Here is a 21,246-nt window from a genome sequence, read left to right as displayed (position 1 = left end):
GGTTGTAAATATATTGGTAGTTCTGGAACAAAAGAGAAGAGCACAGCCAGCTGTACAACACAAGATGTTGTGTCAGATTTGAACAATTACTTTGTAACAGGAGTGCAAGAAGTATTATGGATGAAAAATCTAGGAAAACCTACTTTAATTAAAAGTACAATAGTATTGACAGTAAAATGTAGTTAATGTTCTGATACAAAAAACCTGTTTTAATTTTGTGCACTCTTTCTCTAATCTTTTATTTTTGCTGAGATATTGACTCATTTGAACATGTATTAAAATTAAACCATGTGAGAAGTATAATGGGAAAAATCACATAGACACCTGAAATCAGACATGACTACACGTGACTTTTTGTACTGTGTCAAGAGTCAAAAGGGTTGGAAACCACTGGTTCAGTCTTGTTTTTTTTAAATAGTTGTTCATTCTGCAAGACCTTCATTTCAAAGGGACAGTTCACCCCAAAATCAGAAATATGATTAGTGGAGTGAAGTAAAGTACAAGGACCTCCAAATTAACTATAGTAATTGAGTAAATGTACTTAGTTACTTTCCACCACTGCTTGGCTCACTTTGTGCCTTCTCAAAGAATCCATGACGTCCTTTAAAGACCTCCCACACTCCCAAACTATAACTCCATCTTAACTGTTTGGTTAATGGGATTATTGATATTCTGCATGCAGTATAGAGCACAGTTTACTTTTGCTTTTGCAGGATGAGGATGTGGTGAGGATATCCCACAGCTGGAGAGATTCCACAGAGACTTTATGAAAGGGACACAATGATAATCTTGGAGACGCTCCAGTTTCCATCTCTACACCCCTCAACTTGAACCATGCACTTATTACCAGTCTTAAGAAAACTACTTTAAAACTGTTGTTTACCAAACTACTAGCTACTTTATAATGAAACTACACCAAATACATCAAAACCACATTATTAGAAATTATCATAGTCTGGAATCTCATATTGTTGCACAGAGGCACAACAGAACTTGGGACTTGGGCAGACCAGTCCTCATTTAGGCAGCCCAAAGTTGTGTTTTAAGGAGAGGAAAGGGAAAAATCATTTAGATGAAATCAGGAACGTCCTAACTTTCTAAAGAAGTCTATAGTATTGTATCTCAGTCAGGTTCTATAATAAATTATAAAGTGTGGATCTTAAATCAGCAACTGACCTTTCATTGTTACATCTATCCCCAAATTACAAATCACTGCATGGGGTATGTTGTAACAACAAAACTCTTTGTATCTGACATAATCTGTGGTTGTGTAATAGTTGTCCAAGTCAGTTTTAGTGGACAAATATGGGTACCATGCAGAGGTGGGGGACTTGAGTCGATGACTTGTCTTAAGTCAGATGTCAAATATCGGTACGATTTCAAAGGTGTAAGCAGGCTGCAACAGTTGAAAATAAAACTCAACTTTTCATGACCACTGTCTTTTAGAGCTTCAAGTAATAATTACTTTCGGTGTCCATTAATCTTTCAGTAATTTTTATCAATTAAGTAATTGGTTGTTTGATCCATAAAATGTCAGAAAACAGTGAAAAATGTTGATCAGTGTCTTCCAAAGCCCAAGAATTTTGACTTTTTATTTTATTTTTTTAAAATACTCAAACCAGTTGACCTGTTATCAAAATAACTGGTTATTTCATTGGAAATTTAATTTAAGCTCTGCTGTCTTTTAGCTGATTTGAATGTGGAAACTGTGGTGGATCATCAGAATTTCGTATGACTTGATTTGTGACTTGCTTGACCTGAGCAATGATTTGACTTGACTTGCTTGATTCTCACCACAGTAACTTGGGACTTGAAGGTTCAGACTTGACACTTGCCTGCGACTTGGATATGTGTGACCTATTCCCCCCCTCTGGTGATGTGTGTCTGAGAGATCTAACACCAACAACCAGAGTTACTGATGCTCAAACGGAAAGAGTAAAGTCTCCCCTCCATGACCCAAACTACTGAAAAACCTACTGAGATTTGAATGTAGTCCTGCAAATTAAAATAAGCTAGTAACTGAACAACATGTAAACTACACCGCTTATTACATTAATTTCTGGTCACGTCTTTTGCTGTTTTTCTGTCTCCACTGCTCCTCGGCTCTCCGTGCGTCTTTACGCGTGGTTGTTCCTTTAAGAAACGCTCGGCGCTGACGTAAGGGAGTTGAAGAGGTTGATGTACCCTGCAGGAAGGAGCAGATAACCGTGATGAGGAGCAGACAGGGGGACCAGATTTGTTTTTTCCAGCATTTTCTATCCTCTCACTCATTTCGCATGTTTTACTCTGTCTGCGCATGAATCCAGTTTAGTTTGAATCTGTCGGAGTTTTTCATGTCAGTATAACAGTGTGATTTAAGACCTCCGCCCTTTTCTGTGCTCCAAGGAGGTTTTATAGATTGCATACCTCATTTTTCCTCCTGCAGCGGTCAGCGTCATGTTGTGTCGAGAAAAGTCCTCTGGATGAAGTAAGATGATATCGGATCTTTTCTCTGGCAAAGACTGATGTGATTTCTCTGCATCATCACTGCTGGTTTTTACAGAAAAAAAAATGCAGCATAACCAGGAGGAGCAGTTTGTAAATCTAGTTTCTGCGCAACACAGTGATTCCAACAGCCTGGACCCTGCTGACCTCCCACCTGCTTACTGTAAACTGGAGTTTAAGAGACATGCGGTGACTGATGACTATAAAATCACAACTCAGGTACTCGGCCTGGGCATCAATGGGAAAGTGCTGGAGTGTTACTGCAAGAAAACTGGAGAGAAATGTGCTCTGAAGGTGTGTGTCTGTCTGCTTTTGTTATTCTGTGTGATGTGAACAGTCCTCTGGAGGGAGGCAGCTGTCACTGAAAAACAGAAAGCTCCCATCAATTATTCAGGTTCTCACTGGAATCTCCACCTTTTAGTGGGTGTCTTAGACCGGATGCATCTGTCCAGAATTGTGATGTTTGTGATGCTATGTGGTTTTTATGTAACGCAGATGAGATATTAATTCATCCAAGGATGCATGTAGCAGTAATCTGGAAGTAAACTGAGTTACTGAGCCGCTCAGACAGACAGTGGATGTGTTGGTCTGTCAGACAGTGATGTGCTGTCTGGGAGGCTTTGACACACTTCCCATGATTGTTGTGTGGACAATGATCTGCTCTGTTCATACTTAACATCATCATCCGAGCCTCTGACATTTAACAAAAGTAAAAAAGCTGTCTTTTTTCTTAAAGTAAAAGTTCGCCCCAGAATCTAAAGTACATCATTCCTCTTACTTGTAGTGCTTGACTGGGTCATGACCCTCTGGTGAATCACAGATTTTATTTGGGTTTCCAAATAAATAAAAGCATATGAAATATATTTTATAGTGTTATTCTAATTATATTAATATAATGTAGTAAGCTAAAATGCTCTGTATCATTTTCCTGATGAGGAAAAAAACAATGAAATGGCCTGTTTATGGTCCTTTTATTTCTCATTTATAAGATTAGGGCTGCAAATAACAATTATATTCATGACAAATTAATCAACAGATTAATTGCTTAATTGTTTGGTCTATAAAATGGTGAAAAATATCGATCAGTGTTTCCCAAAGCCCAGGATGATGCCTTTAAATGTCCACAACCCACAGATGGTCTGTTTACAAAAATCAGAAAATATTCACATTTAAGTAGCTGGATTCAGAGATTTTGACTTTCCTTTCTTTAAAAAAAACTACTCAAACTGATTAATCGATTATCAAAATAGTTATATAATATAAGGTGATGTGGAAATGGCAGCAAAAATGGTTTGGAACATTCATTTATACACCAATGAAGTCTCACCTAGATTTATTAATAAGGCCTATTGTGAAAATTTTGTCCCCGGAAAAAAAGAAAAATGAGGAAACACTAGTTGTTGGCTGTAGAAATGTATCCTTCTCTCAAATATAATTGAACTTGAATACAAGCATGGCCAGGTTTTTCAGCGTCTAGCATCTAATTCCGTTATATTTGTGAGACGGCAGCTGCTTACACCAAACTCACTCACACCAACACAGTTAGATGGATGAATATCACTACAGCCAAGAGGAAAATATATGTTTTTGATCTGGAGGAGAACTGTTCCTTTATATAGTCAGCTTCTTCGATGTCTACAGTGATTTTTAAGAGCCAGCTTGGGAAATATGAGAAATTCAGAGCTGGTAAGTGAATAAACAGCTATAGGTTTGGAGCAAAGCCTAAAGAAAATATAAACAGGAAGAGCTCAGACCCATGAGTGTCCCCACATGTTTTCTCTGGTGGTAAACCACAACGATAAAGGTACTATGAAACGTGAAGAGCTCTAACTGAGTTGTGTTCTGAGCGCCAGTGCTGTGATTTGTGTTGAGGGGTTTTGTTCAGACCACGGTCATACCTCTATAAACATTCATATCAGAGACTTTTTCTCGCAGTTTCCACAAGGATTTGGACCAGGCTCTGCATGTCTAGGAAAATAGGAACTCCTCCTCCCCTGTCTGTGATGCCACAGCCACATGCAGCACTGTGTCTTTAAGGACAGAGCAGGCTGCTAAATGCAGTCCTGAAGTATTCACTCTTAATGTTCTCAAGAGAAATTACTGCTTAGCAAACAGCTGCAGATTAATGGCTTTAATAGTGGCCATTAAAACAGTGAGTGTCCTCACAGTAGGTCACGTTCGTCTCTGTGTGTTTATTGATTTCTTCTCAAGGATGTCAGAGTTATATTTAATAAAATCAATCAAGCATATCTTGCAGCAGCATATTGCTGCCACAGCAGAAAAAGAAAAATGGATCAGTGTCATGTTATAACAAGATGTTTTTCACATTATTTCAACATACAAACGCATTTCTTGTTCTAACAATATAGAGTCTGGCCAATACTGGATCTGATACCAATATAAGAGAGAGAAAAAATTATGATGTTGATATATTGGCCAATATTATTTATACAGAGTATAGAATATAGAACATATACATAAACACACATATTTTGCAATGGTCCTTCAAAAGTTGTGACAAAAATATGTAATGGAGTCAATAACAATCAACATTATTGTACAAAATGATATCAGCTGTATTTTAAATAATAATAATAATAATAATAATAATAATAATAATAATTATAAATTAAAAAACACACATAGGGAAAATGTATGTATATATGAAAACTGAAGTAAGAAAAAAGGATTAAATATAGATAATATGCTTCCTATACAGCTAAAAAAAAAATTTTAAATCTTTGTTATTTTCTGTTAAAAATAAGGTTTTATATCGAACAACATATGTAGATATTAGTGATAGACCAATATAGCTGCGACAGGCTAATACCAGACTGATAATATCAGTTAACCAATATATCAGTCTGACCCTAAACAACTTTGAAATGAAAAGTTTCAAGTTACAACGTGATAACTCCTTGTGAGAACATAAAATGTTTCACATTATAACATGATTATACTTTCTATTGCTATGATGTGGCGTTATAATAATACAAGACATCAAATTATAACATGAAGCTTTTCCTTTTATAACAAGATTATATTGTTATAAGAAAAGTTATAATGAGTTTGTTTGTGTTAATAACAAGAAAAACAAATCTGGCTATAAGAGTAAATATAAATGCAGATGTAAAACCTTTCTTTTACACAAATATGAAGCAGAACCAGTTTATTGATGTGTGTTTTTGTGATGTGGAGCAGATCCTGTACGACACTCCTAAAGCCAGACGGGAGGTCGAGCTGCACTGGAGAGTCTCCGGAGGTCCTCACATTGTCCGAATACTCAACCTGTATGAGAACATGCACAAGGGGAAGAAATGTCTCCTCATCATCATGGAGTGGTGAGCTTTACATTACCAGTTCTACTTTATATTATAGTATACTGCCTACTTATTGTAGACCTGTCAGGGAAAATCAGTGCTAAAATAGATTTGTGTTTTTTCTATAATGTCATGCAGCTTTGTGTTCATTTATGAATTTGAACAACGTAAAGTTTCCTCTTATTTGAATAACAGAACAACTCCTATGACGCCCAGTTCATAACTGGCATCTCTAGAAATGTCTGCATAGTATCTAGATCCAGTTGAGTTCAGCTCACACTTGATTTTCATTTGATTTTGGACTTTGGGGAAAACTACATTGCAACTAAATATAAAAGAGACAAACATCTGCACTCTCACATACTTTTAGTCTCTAAACTAAACAACTGAGAAATCCCCTTTGTCCTTTGTTTCCCAGGACTTATTTTACACTGAAGCTTGTGCTTTTGAATAATATACAGTACCAGGGTCCTAAATTATAGAACTGCTATTCTTGGTTTGTTAAAATTACAGGAATTACATCTGACTTAAAATCTAATATAACGTGTTAGAAAAGACCTTGACTCCTGACTTTTAATACAATTCATACAATAATACAATACAATTAATATATGTAAGAAAAATATATATATATATTTTTTTATTACATAATTGACATATATCTTTGATATTTTGTATATTCTTTGGGTAACCATAACAATATTCCCATTTTGGGCTTTTTTCTGTCTACATGCAGCAGTTTTCCATTGGTATTTTGCCCTGCGTACAAATTGTTTAAATGATTGAACTCAGTGTGAAACGACAAGTGAGACATCACAGTGCAGCAGAGCAACAGATTGACAAGATAATTCAATACAGACTGTTTGGGAGTGTTGTTGTGCTATTTATTTACAACAGCATGAGAGTTTTAGTACAGGGCTTGAAACAAACTTTTCACCACCTTCAAAAAACACACAAGAGGGAGCGCTGACTTCATTCCAGCTGACACTCTGTCCAGGCTGCCTGCAGATGAGTCTGCAGACAGGTGTCTCTGATGCTGATTATCAAAATGCCACGTACTTGGCCTGATTAATCAGTCGATCAGGAGTTCAAATGGCCTCTGACAGAAGCAATGACAAGGGAAGCACTTTCTGATGCAGCAGCGTTATAAGCTATGCTTTGAAATAAATCTCATTTGGACATGTGATGTTGAACAAAAACTTTGACCACATGGAATCAAACTGTTTGTGTTATTGTGTGACTTCTGTGCGTCCAAATGAACCCGCTGAAACACAGAAAGTCTCACAATAACACAAAGTAACAGACTGAGGCAGCGGTAGACCAGCAACCTTTTTACTGTGTGGAGGTAAAATGAGGCAAATGTTTTTGCCAAAGGAGTTTGGTTGGTTTGGAGAAAGCAATATTTATCTATTATTATTGCAGTTTCCCCATTGGAAAGGCTCTCTGATGGCAAGGTAAATGGATGACGATATTTTGTACACTTTGCACTTGATATTGATTATTTTAGGTGGCTAAAATATGCTGCTGACACTGACCACAGCAGTACACTGCTTAGCTTCCATGCTGATGCTGCTGCTTCTCCAAACTGGAGGTGTGCCGACCGCCATCTACTGTAGATAGTACACTGACCATGGTTACCTCGTACAACCCCACTTCAAATAATCAGAACTGCCCCTTTAATGCATGCTTACAGCTTGAGTCATCTGAAGCTGCTGTGGCTCAGAGGACTGGACTCATCTGAGCCGTAAATTGTGAGGCACAATGACGTGCTTTGTTGTCAAACCACGGTTGCAGTGGAGAGCTGTGGTTGTTTGCCAAGAGTCCCCTCACTGGCCCAGTTCTAATTTCTTTGTCCATCTTGTCTCAGTATGGAGGGAGGGGAGCTGTTCAGTCGCATTCAGGCCAGAGGAGACCAGGCCTTCACGGAGAGAGGTGGGTCAGAGGTCACGTCAACAGTTTAAGTTTATGGGTTTCTTTATTGTGACACCTTTTTGTCATGTGTGTCCATCAGAGGCATCAGAGATGATGCACGACATCGGCACAGCCATAGAGTACCTCCATCTCATGGACATCGCTCACAGGGATGTGAAGGTACCTCTTCTGTCAACGTAATCCTTCACAGGGAATGTAAGAAGGAATTTCTTGCTAAATAAATTGTTTTGAATCTTTCCAGCCTGAAAACCTGCTCTATACCACCAAGGAGAGTAACGCTATTCTGAAACTGACTGACTTTGGATTTGCTAAGGAGACGACACTGCACAAATCTCTAGAAACTCCCTGCTACACTCCGTATTATGTTGGTGAGTGTTTGCTGTCATAAAATAAGTTTTAAGATAAACTTTCACACGTTACAGCAGCTCAAAAAGTACAGGAAGATAAAGAAGTGAGTGATAAATAGAATAAAGATCCAGTATAACATTATATTAAGTGAAAAAATAGAAATAATATTGCCTTGAGAATGGATAATTGCACAGAGACACAGAATTGGATTGCACAAAGTACAAGCTGCGAAGATTCACAGGATGATGTGATGTTGAACAAAAACAAACTTTGACCACATGGAATCAAACTGTTTGTGTTATTGTGTGACTTTTGTGCGTCCAACTGAACCCGCTGAAACACAGAAAGTCTCACAATAACACAAAGTAACAGACTGAGGCAGCGGTAGACCAGCAACATGTTTACTGTGTGGAGGTAAAATGAGGCAAAGGAGTTTGGTTGGTTTGGAGAAAGCAATATGATTCACAGTATGAAGATATAGATTATATTGGTTGGAAGATGATTTTACAGTGCAAATGAATACATGAATAAATGAATACACAGTATGTTACACAGGAGAATTGCACATTAGGGATATGAAGGATTAACTATATGCATATTAACCATATACATATTAATTCACATAACAATCTAATTTACATGGTAATCTTAGCCAGTAACATTTTGTTTTAGATGTTGTTTTTTTTAATTAATTAAGGAAATAGAAATATATATATTAGGTTTGCTGTAGATTTCAGAATGTGGGGTGTGTGGTGCTGCATTATTCTACACATTATAACATAATACATATTTAACGCTAACCAGTAACAGTTTTAGATTAGACTAACTGTGATTTATTTATTTTTATTTTTTTATTTTTTTAATAATGGTGTGGCAAACTTTATTTTACAGGATCTTTGAAGGCAAACTATATTCATGGTTTTCCAAACAACAATGCAAAATAATCCCTCTCAATCATGAACCACAACCCACCAGAAGTTTGTGGCAGCGCCTGCATCCACACAGACTTTGCCCTCTGCCCATACCTTCTAATTTTCTCTGTATTTTAGTGTGTTCCAGGCACTTTACCAACCCAAAGCGTCGGTATTCAACAACTGTGTCTGTGGTGCATTTACAAACAACAACTGACCAATCCTGCTTATTCTTCCTGAAAGGCTCATTGTAAATGAGACTGATAATAGTAATAAGTTTGTAATACCTTATACCATGAAACCGTATTATAAATGTGCTATTATAAGCAGAGTTTTTGAATATTGTTGCTGTCATTTCACTTCTTTGTTGTCCACGTGTGTTTGCATACTGACCTGTTTTTGTGTGAGTGTGTCTTTCATTCTCCACATCATTGTGTTGTTTTTTTTCTGTATCTATCTGTATCTATCTATTCAGCCCCAGAAGTGCTTGGGCCAGAAAAATATGACAAGTCATGTGATATGTGGTCTCTGGGCGTAATCATGTACATTCTGTGAGTATCGTGCGTCTGCATCCGATTCAACTCGATGAATTGTTTTAAGCTATTCTGGTATGTTCATGTCATGTCTTCTCGTATCCTCTTCTCCTCTGTTTGTAGTCTGTGTGGGTTTCCTCCGTTCTACTCAAACACAGGTCAGGCCATCTCTCCGGGCATGAAGCAGAGGATCAGACTGGGCCTGTACGAGTTCTCCAATCCCGAGTGGGCTGACGTTTCTGAGGAAGGTCAGGCTTTGGACATGAAATTCATAAATGACAAAACAATATTTCAAAACTGTAACAGGTTGTGCCAGTTTCCATTATACAATGTTCTTACTTTGTGTGAAAATTAGATTTCCCCTCTGGTTTCATCAAAACTATGAATGTTAATGTCTGAATTTGAACTTTTACTCTCAGGAAGACATTACAGATTAACAAAAGCAAATAGAAATATTCACAAGAAATCCTGTCCCATGTGCTGTCAGGGCAGTTAATTAAATTATAAGCTGGTAGACCAGGACACAGGGTGGTGCTCCTGACTCTTCTGCAGCACATCATTCTGATATGTGTGTAGTGTGGACCCGCAGGAGTTGTGTTTTAATGAATATGTATGCGTAGAAGATGTTTATTTCTTGGGATTGTGTTTTTGTGATGCTTCATGGTGAAACCGAAGGCAAATTTCCACATTGTGGACAATAAGGTTTTTGTATTTGTATTCTCCTGTGAGTGTCCACGACAAATGGAGCTGGAGACTGGAGGTTTCTGGACGCTGCCCACTGTTGCCTTCTGCTCCTCATACTCTGGATGGGTTACATGCAGAGAACAAAATTCTCTATGGGGATCAATAATGGATAACTTTACTTAAAAATGTCTAACAAGAAATTAAAATATGAATATAAAAATTAACATTACAATTTAAAGCTTCTATATTCAATATGTTTATATCAGTAGTGACATAAATGACTTTGTCTCATATGAACGGTGTTGCTGGTAGTGACAAACCCACAGACAGTTATCTCCAGACTGTCAGTTCTGGCCCACAGGTTTACTGTCTGGTTTCATTCTGAATGCTCTCTTTCACTTTGTTTCCAGTCACAAGCAAAAAAAAACAAAAACAAACAGCTCTGATAAACCAAGAGTACACTGACGGATAAAGTTAGCGATTAACGGGTGAACATAGTGCAGCATTTAGCAGCTCAAGAACCAGATATTTTTCTCAGGAATGAGACCAAAAATAGAGCGAATATTGAATTTGCGTTAACCAGATGACCAGAAACATGAGTCAGAATGAATGATTTTAAAAAAACAATTGTTTGTTTAAAGATCCCTATAAATACTTAAAAGACAATATGTCAGTGTTGTGTCTACAGCTCATTTTCACAGCCACAAATGCTCCAAAAAATAATTTACTGTAGTTTTAAATGTAGCATGATACACCGGGACTCAGAATCAGAGTCAGAATTATTGCAAAGTAGCTTTACACATACGAGAAATTTATCTTGATGATTTTGGCAATAGACAAAATCAAATTTTTGACAATAAATATTTTAATTAGAAAAATATAAAGATAAAAGTACTAGAACAAGTAAAAGGAAAAGTGCTACTAAGATCATAAAAATATGTACAACATTATTTACATGAAAGAGCTGTGTGGGTTTTGTGCAGAAATGTGCAAAGTATGCAGGAAAAGAATATTTGAAATGTGCATGATAGATAGATTCCAAAAAAGAGGTGGTATAAATAAAATGTGCATTAATGTAGTGCACTGACAGATGGCGTAGACCTCTGAGCAACATTGTTATAGGTTTGTGTTTCAAAAAATGTTTAATGGGTTTAATGCCTAATTCTTTAACAGTTTTATTTTATGTCCTTTTATGTCGTCCGTAGCCAAACAGCTGATCATTCAGTTACTGAAGACAGAGCCCAATGAGAGAATGACCATTGGACAGTTTGTGAACCATCCCTGGATTAGTGTAAGTTTTCACTTTGTAAGCCCTCTGCCTATAGACCTGTTGTGATCATGTGTTATTCTCCCTGTCATTCATGAGATTGTTGTGATTTTTGTACCGCAGCAGTCAATGGTGGTCCCTCCAACACCCCTGCACACCTCCCGTGTTTTGACAGAGGACAAGGAGCTGTGGGAAGATGTGAAGGTGGGACACTGTCTAGATCTCAGTATTTCCATAATATGACCACAAGGTGGCAGGAAAGCACAAGATTTACAGTGTCAAATATTTTTTGCCTTCCTTCAGGAGGAAATGACCAGTGCCCTGGCCACCATGCGTGTTGACTATGACCAGGTGAAGATCAAAGACTTGGACATGTCCAACAATCCTCTGCTCAATAAGAGACGGAAGAGGCCGGTGCCTGGAGGAGCTGACTCGAGTGGAGACGGTGATGGTTGAGGTAGAGGAGTGGTGCTGGTGTGTAGTTGTCACAGAGAAGTCTCATTTTCTGAAGAGCATGGGGAAAATGATTATTTGACAAGAGCAGTATAAAATATGAAACCCAGAGTGAGCAATATTTTCCCACCTACATGTCACTTAGTGTATTTCACTCACTTTTTATCTGTCTTTGTATCACTCCACACGTCTAAATGTCATTAATTTTGACTGTCACTTCTCTAACGAGAAATAAAAGTTTGTTTTTTATGTTTCACAACTATGTTGTCTTACTTTCGTATGAGAAATCTCACAGTTTGTTTGAAACTGAGAGGCTTCAGTCAGGTGAAAATCAGAGGATAAGTTGAATGTAGAAACACTGTCAGAGTGAGGAACAGGTTCCTCTTGCTGTAAACAAAGAAAGACTGTGTGGAAGTCATAAAAATATTTATTAGGCAATATGACATTCAACCAGTAACTCCTAGAGGACTTTCATGATGGTCAGTTATGTGGGTATTGTAACATGGACAATCAAAGGGTATTTAAACTGTAAGACTTCACAGTATGAACATGCTGTTATGCAGCGTCATCTATCAACCTTATCCAGACATTTCCTCACACTTGTTTTTCTTCCTCTGAGAGCAGCTGCCAGGTCATTAATGTTGCCTGCTGTCCACTGGTACCTCATTTAGTTTTTGGCTGTAAGGTGAAAGTACTGAACGAATTCGAGATATTCGTATTCAACTTGAGCCTTTTACTGCTCTGAGCACTATTACTTTTAATACTTTAAGTACATTTTGCTGATAATACTTACATACATTTACTTGAGTAACATTTTCAATGCAGGACTTTTTCACAGTACAATATTACATATAGTGTGTTAGGTATTAGTACTTTTACTTAATTAAAGAATCTGAATACTTCCTCCACTGCTGGTAAACTGAGAAAAATGGAAACATTAAGCTTCAGTGAGCAGGACCTATGGTGTTGAACCTGCAAACCCAACACCCACTGTTAATTTTTAATGTGCACAGGATCATAATAGCACGTGTAGCCAGCTGTAGAAACAGTAGCCAAGTTTGAAAACAATGCACAACAAATAAAAGTCTTGCAGTTAAAATTTTACTGATATAAAAGTACATTAAAGAGTAGAGTTACATTATATTATTCACAATAGCTGTTGCAGCTCTACTTGTTTTATGTTTATCGTTAGGTTTATTCATTCGTCCAGCTGTTCTTTCCTCTGTTGTGTGCAATTTATTGACTGATTGATTGATTTAAAGACAAAAAAATGTGAAATTTCCACCAGGTCATGGTAATGAATTGGTAACTGTGTGTGCACTTTTTTTTGTTGCACCAGTCTAACTGTAATTTGATTACATCTTTTTTTATATATATCTGTAACTGTAATCGAACACAGTTACCCTTTTTATTCAGATTATGTAATCCTGTTTACATGTAATCTGTTACTCTCCAAACCTGGATATAAATAAACTCAAGTCAACACAGTTCATATCTGGAGCTACAAATACTCCAAGAGGTGACACGTTGTAAATTTAACAAATTATAATTAATTAAGAAAATGTCCTCTCACTATCTTTTGCCGTTGATCATAAATACAGTTGTTCAGTGTGTGAAGGGAAGCCACAGCGCACACACAGCGTACACCAAGTCAAATAAATTTGCATGGTCACCAGCAGCACTGGAAATATTTCCATTCACACCAGTTATGGACTGACTGTATTCATGCTGAGTGGCTTCAGTGTATTAGAAAGTCTAAAAAGGACGAGGTAGTGGGTAAAAAGTGAAGACAAGGTTCTTGAGATGGCGTCAAGTCTGGTTCCTGGAAGTCTTGTAATGAGTGATCTGCTGACAATCCGTGAGAGAGGAGTCCTCTTCACTCTGCTCGAACCTCACTGTAAGGTCAGTTCACTTCATCACTTATAATTAATATCAATAAAATACATCATAATAAATAATTTAACTCAGGTTTTTCTGTGTACATAAACATTTGAACTGATGTAACTGCCATAAATGAACATTTAAGATTAATGGAACCAATGGAAGTGAATGTGTGTTATATACTTAAGATATTTCAAAAGTAATATTTTAATCTGTTAAGTTGAACACATGGATGATATAAAGCAGAGCTATTCAACTTCAACAGCAAGTGGGGCAAAGCAGAAAATCACTGCGGGTTATTGGGCCACACAGAATACTTTGTCAATTAATGCCTACAGTTACCCCTTACAGCAGGATGGTAATAGATATATTCACCTGAGCCCTCAGGAAAACTGAAGAAAACTCGCCACGTTTCATGTTGTATTCTTTCATAACAGTGATGCATCCAGTGCACAATAAACAGACAGGTTTATTACTTGTTACAGCTGGCAAAGTAAATAAATGCGTCTCAGTCCATCTGCACTGGAATTAGTGACTTCACGTTCAGCTTTACATCTCTTAAGCTTTAAGAGAGACGTTTTAAAGTTTGTTGCTAGCTTAACTAACGTGCGTTTCTCCATGTACCACCAATGTGAGGTTTTACTGAGCGAAAGGCCGGTGCAGAGCAGGTGTAATTCTGTTGCACCCAATTATAGTACATAGGTGCTTCAAAAGATGTAACCAATATCATATGTTTTCAGATCATACAGTCTATAGTTCAGATGTGTCAAAGTAGCTCAGAGATATCTTAGTTTTATTCATCAAATCTCACACATCCCAACTTGATTTGCAGAGCTTCTTGGGCCAGAGGAAAAATCAAAAGGGCTACATCTGGCCTGCAGGCTGCTGATGCGGTGTGCCTAATACAAAGTTTTGTTTTGGTCCACAGTCTCTTATACAATCTGATGCTTGTCTCTCTGAATCATAATCGCCTGCACTCTGATTTGAACTTCTTTATTTCCTGGGGTTGTCTTCATCTTATCAGTAACGTTTATCAGAGGAGGCCTGCTGGATGAATGGACTCTCTGTGGAGAGCTGATTTGTTTACTGTTACTGTCTGTTGTTTGCATTTCCCGGCATTAACACACCATGTTACACAAGCTGCTGCAACGTGTAAAAATGCACAACAACAATCTTTTGTTAGACATGTAAAAAGAGCAAGAGAGATCACACAAGTCAAACATGAATTCTTCTCTAATAAATTTGGGAAAATATGGGGCCCTTTTTTTCCAGTTCGTAAAGAGGATTAAGTTCACACTCATTGATGCAACTTTTGAGGTTTGAAGGTGTATCAACATTGTGTCGGACATGGTTTACTATTAGCTAGTTTTCATGTTTGTTTGTGGCTCTGTTATTGTAATTTTGCATATTTGCAATATGTCATCCATCATTTTTTAATGTCTTTAAATAAAGTGGATACACATTCCTACTCTATAAAAAAAAGCTCAGATGGCTCTTACTCTTGCAAAACTCATCTCATTCTTTTTAAAAGCAAAAGGCAATGTTAGTTCAGCAAAGATTTAAGCCAAAACATAAGTTCTGTCATGTTTTCATTCCCTAAGTGATTAAAAATACTTTTTATTTTATGAAGAAACTCAAGGCAGATGCTGTTTTTTCTAACTGTTTGAGATGACATATAAAGATTGACTCTCATGGACTACAGAGAGTTGCAATAATAGACAAAAAAAGATGTTTTAGAAGAAGATGAAAACATTATCAATAAAAACAAAAACTACTTGACAGTAGGTCCTAAGTGAAAGGTTACATTTAATTTTATAGACAGGTATAACAGTGTATCATCAACATATCAATGACTGTCAGATATCAATGGAAAAGATAAAACCTTAATCCTGTGACCCCACATGTCTTTTGTTCTTTGTATGATAATGATTTTCCTGTGATTACTGAAAACTCATGGTGCTGTAGGACCTGAAACAAGTGATAAATATAGTGATAAACCTCAATTATGGCAGGGCAAGATGTAATAAATTGGTTGATCTCCAGAAGCTCGCACAAGATATAAAAGAGGTTAAATGGATCATTTCTCAGCATCATCAGCCTCCAAAAAGAGGTCAGGGTCTCTCTGAGGAGCAGACTCTCTGCTCTGCAGCCCTCTGAAACTAAACCAGAATGTCTCAGAAAGTCCCAAACACTCTGAGGCACAAAAGAAGAAGGTTTAGACTAAAAAGGAAAATGGCAGCGGCAAAATTATACTAACTGCAGGGAAATGTGCAAACTCTGACTGAACCTGAAGGTTTATCGGGACTTGAAAGTCTTCCCTTTAAAACAGCTCAACTCAGTAAAATCCTTTGAGTCTGCTTTAGTGATAAGATAACATTAAAAAGTCAGTGTTATTTTTTTCCACTCACCGTATTAACTATTCAATAACAAAATAAAAACGATCCTGGCATTAGAACTTTTGCAAATAAAAAGGGATGCAAAGTCTAAATAACCTAAAATACCACATACGTGCAACATAAATTAAGTAGCACACTTGCCTTAAGCTGAATAGGAGCCTCCAATCACTAAGTCAAAAAAGAACAAAATGGTGAAATAAACAGACTCTTCTTCATTTGTTGTGGGACCGTTAGTTTTTTTCTCCTGTCTGGAAACAAGTACTCAAAATGATTTGGAGATTGTTTGCATTAACGATAATACAGAATCTCCCCGGCTGTACTTATTATGTGACAGATCTCGCCTTTCAACAACTTTATTCAAACAAAAAAATTGGGACTTGCATTGGCTGGCTTTATTGGTGCTTCAACGATTGTTCTTTGCCATCGGGAGAGTGAGAGTGTTTGCTGAATGTTAATGGTAGACATTACCTTGTTTGAATCGTTAATTGCAAGGATTATTAATTAGCATGTAAAGTTTTATGAAGTCCGGTCAAATTTTTAATGTATATAAAGAAAGGGGCACAAAGGAAAAAAATCTACCTTCGTAATACATACATTTGAATATGTGCACTCTGTTGTTTGTTGTTGATTTGTATGAATGCTGGTGTATTTCAGCTGATCAAGACCACAGTAGCACAGGTACTAGTGGCCAAAGAGACCCAGGGTAAGAGTCCAGCCTGGAGTTGTTTGGGTTGCGGCGCAATTTGTCTCATTGAAGATGAGTCCATGCACTCCTACTTCCTGCGTCTGTACTGTGTCAAGGTAAGAGGAACTAGCTGGAGATATTCCACCTACTCACACTGACTAACACAACACTTCCCTGACACTAAAGAGACATTTTGTGTGTTCAAGCACAGTTGCACACATGGGACAGCTTGTAGTGTTTCCTTTAATTTTATTTAATTTCCTTTAGAAACAATAGGACACTTATCTTGGTGGGTGTGTCTGTACTTTAACTCACACAAGTTCTGTTATAGCCTTTAATGAACCCATTCCTTTCATCCCTCCCTTATTTACCTTAAACACAGCGTGCAAAGTTACTGTGGGAGCAGGAGCTGTACGTCCCATTCAAGTACACTGCAGCTCGCACGTTCTTCCACACTTTCCCTGCAGATGTAAGTGACCCTGTTTTAATCAGTATCAGTGTGTGCAACATGCTCATCATCAGAGTATTAGTTTCCACTTGGTTTAAAGCAGATTTACTGTGTTTGCACAGGACCACCAGGTAGGCCTCAACTTTGCAAATGAGGCTGAAGCAGAGGAATTTCAGCTTTCTGTGGAGGCCGTCCAAAGAAACCAAGGTTAGAATAATAACAAAGAGATGATTCATATGTAGTGATCATAGACAGCAGGCTAAGTGGATGTAGCCACTGTGACATCACCCACTGGTTTGACTTGTCAATCATTTTCTAAAGTATACCCTCTCAATGGGACCATAGTTTACAAAATGAACATCATGTTGTATTTAAGAAGACTTCAAACCAGCGATTGAGACCATAAACTCATTTGGAACTGTTTACTGAGATAATACATCAAGTCAGAAGTTGGGTCAGAGTGCATACATTCAGACTTCTTTCTGCAAGCAGTGGAGTCACCTCCTGCTGGCCGTTTGAAAGAATTCAGGTTTAAAGCACGTCTGCACTGGCTTCACTTTTCAAACCCGGAAGCTCTGTCAGCGTATTCTACTGTATAGAGTATATCTTCATCAGAACACTGCATTAGTCTTTTGTTTCTTCTTATTTTGTGCCTTCTGTTTTGCAGAAAAGACAACCAAGACGACTGAAGTAATATATGCAGAAAAGGGGCACAGCTCAACAACTGACCCACCTGACTTTGGGTGAAAAAAGGGTTATGACTTTATAGATGTGAAGAGGAGAAGAGAGCAGAGGATGAAAGTGATGTTTTACTGTTTCTCTCTGTTCTCTCTAGAATTAAGCCACCAGACCATTTGGATGAGTTGGAGCATTTCCTCATGGACGCACCATCCACTGACGTTACAACCACCAATTCAGTAAGTCAGATGCTGACAGCTGACATGAGCCAAATAGACAGTCAAACAGTCATCATGACACTTTCAAACTAAATGCTAAATCGGTCCATTCACTGCTGTATCTGTCTGGTTGAGTTTAAGGATCTGGACCCCTCTATGCGGAGACTGCTGCTGCAGGCAAAACTCACTGAGAACGACCTCAAAGACAAAGACATCGCTGAAGCTGTTGACTGCATCATCAACAAATTTGGGGGACTAAAGGCTGTGCAGAGAGAGCTGAGGAACAAAGGTACTGTACCTTGAAAATTTTCAGCATATCTTCCTTTTATGTTGCCTATTTTATGCTCCAAAAGTATATATTTAAAAGTAACAAAAGATCGTTTAAGTGGCGTGTTTTACAGGCCCAATATCACAGACATTGCCGAGATCTGCAGGGGCATCCATCTCCCTTGCTCTGAGGAAAGGACCTTTGCCACCTGTTCCCCCCCTCAAAGGAAGCATCACACAGGGCACAGACACACCGCTTCCCTCATGGATTCCTCCTCCTCCATCTACTCCTGCTCCAGCTGACCCAGAGAGGATCAGAAAGAGTGCAAGTTTCAGATATGTAAGAGGATTGTGTTACAGTTCTGTAAACATCCATTTGAATATGAAAAACATGTGGACTGAATGTTCTTAACTATTTTTCTGGTGTTAGGTTGGTTCCTCAACAGCTGCAGAAAGAAGTGACCAAATCCTGACTGCACTGAAAGAAGTCTTCAGACAAAAGCAGCTGCTGCAGAGTCAACAGGAGTCAGACACTGACAAGCAGATTTAAAGAAACTTTGGTATTATTTGTGATGTTTATGATACATGCATTAAAACTTAATGATATATCTGAGATGTTGCTTTTCGTCTCTGATTGTCACACAGTGGACGAGACTAACCTGTTATGAGGCCCTTGGGCAAAAGTTAATGCTGGACCCATATTGACACTCCACATTATCCTCCTACAACGGTGTCAATATTATGTGTTAATGCAGGACTCACCTTTGGTTTTTTGTTGTTGCTGTTGTTGTTTGTTTGTTTTTTTAAATAGATATGTTGATTGATTTTCCAAAGCAAAACAAAACACATTGGCTCACAGACCTGGACATCTATACATAAAAGAGACTCAAGTATTACATAATATAAGAGAAAAAAAATCCAAAAACCCTCCAGTAAAAATAGTAGAAATATAGCACATAAAATGCTGCCATATACTATATAATACAATGTGTTTAGAATGTATAATACATGTCAAGTAATCTGACAAAACATGTTTAAGTGTGACCATATGCCACTGACTTCAGTTGTCTGGTATCCAATTCGGAGGTATGTACTTTCAGAAGTATGCACTTTATTTTCACTTTATTTTATAAAGGTATTTATTGGTAATAAAGGTATTTGGTTTCCCAGTAAGTGTGTAGGATCACCTTCTAGAATAATGGCTTTATTAATTTTCTGCCTCATAATATGCCAAAACATCTGTAATTTCCCGTACTGTCTCTGAGAGCTGCAGAGAGAGATACAGAGGGCTGCAGGGATGACATAGTTTTGCAGGCCACCCTGAAAGTTTGCATCGCTCCAGTCCCCTCTGCAAAAAGCAAAAGGGATTTTTTCATTGAATTTTGTACTAGTGCAGTAAATAACATCTGTGGTAAACAGAAGTTTTGGATATGTTGTGTTCAACAGGAGAAACCTCACAGATGAACACCACTTGTATAATTTTTTTAAAGAGTAAATGCAATCGCCAGAAGTAAAAAGCTAATGTTAGGCTATAAACAGACTACACCACGGTTGCATCATAGTGTTGATGTTTAATGTTCCCAACAACTGTGAACATTAACAACAACTGTGATCTCATTTAGCCACTTGTTAGCAACCACCTTTTATAAGATGTGAAATGGCTTAAAAAATAAGTGTGGCATTTGCTGACATATGAAAACTTCTTAAGCTTGTGTTAACCACAAACCTATTTTTCGGGCATACGAGCCAAAAACCCTTAAAAAAAAACAAAAAAACAATGACTTTGAGATGAGGGAAACAGAGGTGGTAATATGTTAACTCATTTACAGTTTTTCCAACTCATTCCTGCAGCATTTTATACACACATACACACACAGGCAGAACAAACTGAGGACACAACGACAGGCTGCAGATCACTTCAACTGTATTCACACAAAAGCTGGCATTGTGCAGAAGTGTGGGCATGTTTACTTGTTGCTGTAGAAAGTGAAACAATAACATAACAAGAAAATAAAATAAAAGCACTATGGCTGATTGCTTCACTCTGGGTTTTGTGTACATATATATATATGCATATAGCCTTTTTGCTCTTTTTTTATTTGACTGAATTCAGTTTATTAATGGTATTTGAAGCTGGTTTCATCTCTTTTGCGGCATGGATTTCTTTTTTTTCCCCCAAATTGCTGAATGTTATTCATTAGTATTTGTTGTTTCTGTTTTTTTCAGGAATTTGATCTGTTAACTACTGTCACAATTGTTCCATTTTTTCGAGGCATGTATGTGTATCTGGCATCTAGTGCCTTCTATTGGTTATCTACTACAGTGCCATTCATGACAGGCATTTAATTCAGACCAGTTATGTGTTTGTCAGATCCTGATGAAGATGTCGATTCGATGTGCCTATTTTTGTTTATTGTATAATTTCACCAACAGATGGAGCGCCTCAGTTTTTTCTCCTGTGGTTCTCTGCATAACTCTATCTCAAGGAAGACTTCCTGGATCTTGTTGTCTTTTAATAAATAAAATAAAATAAAATAAAATTTCTCAAATTCACTGTTCACTGTGCTCCATCACTTTGTTCACTCTCTATCTCTCTCTTTACTAATAATTCTGCATATTTCACCTTTTAATGATGACCAAAAAACACCTGACACATGGTGAATCAGAGGCTTTTGGGGGTCCTTTGTGGTCTGGGGTCCAGGGACATTTGCATGCTCTGTCTGGCGCATGTGTGACCGAAC

General features: G+C 37.6%; 2 protein-coding genes across 2 annotated transcripts; both read left to right on the top strand.

The window, feature by feature from the left end:
* Nucleotides 1-1,629: 1,629 nt before the first annotated feature.
* On the top strand, nt 1,630-12,191 carry LOC146331604 (MAP kinase-activated protein kinase 2-like). The gene is made up of 10 exons (XM_084733439.1): nt 1,630-2,778; nt 5,686-5,825; nt 7,672-7,736; nt 7,816-7,895; nt 7,978-8,104; nt 9,471-9,546; nt 9,652-9,776; nt 11,418-11,503; nt 11,603-11,683; nt 11,783-12,191. Exons 1-10 carry the CDS (start codon nt 2,551-2,553, stop codon nt 11,933-11,935), a joined length of 1,161 nt encoding a protein of 386 aa, XP_084589565.1. The 5' UTR covers nt 1,630-2,550; the 3' UTR covers nt 11,936-12,191.
* Nucleotides 12,192-13,607: 1,416 nt separating this feature from the next.
* LOC146331603 (actin nucleation-promoting factor WASL) lies at nt 13,608-19,111 on the top strand. The gene is made up of 9 exons (XM_084744852.1): nt 13,608-13,834; nt 16,864-17,010; nt 17,277-17,363; nt 17,465-17,549; nt 18,010-18,085; nt 18,178-18,259; nt 18,374-18,527; nt 18,640-18,845; nt 18,936-19,111. Exons 1-9 carry the CDS (start codon nt 13,736-13,738, stop codon nt 19,053-19,055), a joined length of 1,056 nt encoding a protein of 351 aa, XP_084600978.1. The 5' UTR covers nt 13,608-13,735; the 3' UTR covers nt 19,056-19,111.
* The last annotated feature ends 2,135 nt before the right edge of the window (nt 19,112-21,246 follow it).

This window comes from Lutjanus erythropterus, chromosome 2 (genome assembly GCF_056507025.1).
Source record: "Lutjanus erythropterus isolate fLutEry1 chromosome 2, fLutEry1.hap2, whole genome shotgun sequence".
Classification (NCBI taxonomy): domain Eukaryota; kingdom Metazoa; phylum Chordata; class Actinopteri; order Lutjaniformes; family Lutjanidae; genus Lutjanus; species Lutjanus erythropterus.
This window is presented reverse-complemented; position numbering and strand designations above follow the sequence as displayed.

Coding starts and splice junctions, on each gene's coding strand:
- LOC146331604 (XM_084733439.1), top strand. CDS start 2,551: ATGCAGCATAACCAGGAGGAGCAGTTTGTAAATCTAGTTTCTGCGCAA. Junction 5,826..7,671: donor CTCCTCATCATCATGGAGTG/GTGAGCTTTACA, acceptor ATCTTGTCTCAG/TATGGAGGGAGGGGAGCTGT. Junction 7,896..7,977: donor TCGCTCACAGGGATGTGAAG/GTACCTCTTCTG, acceptor GAATCTTTCCAG/CCTGAAAACCTGCTCTATAC.
- LOC146331603 (XM_084744852.1), top strand. CDS start 13,736: ATGGCGTCAAGTCTGGTTCCTGGAAGTCTTGTAATGAGTGATCTGCTG. Junction 18,086..18,177: donor ACTGACCCACCTGACTTTGG/GTGAAAAAAGGG, acceptor TGTTCTCTCTAG/AATTAAGCCACCAGACCATT. Junction 18,846..18,935: donor AGAGTGCAAGTTTCAGATAT/GTAAGAGGATTG, acceptor TTCTGGTGTTAG/GTTGGTTCCTCAACAGCTGC.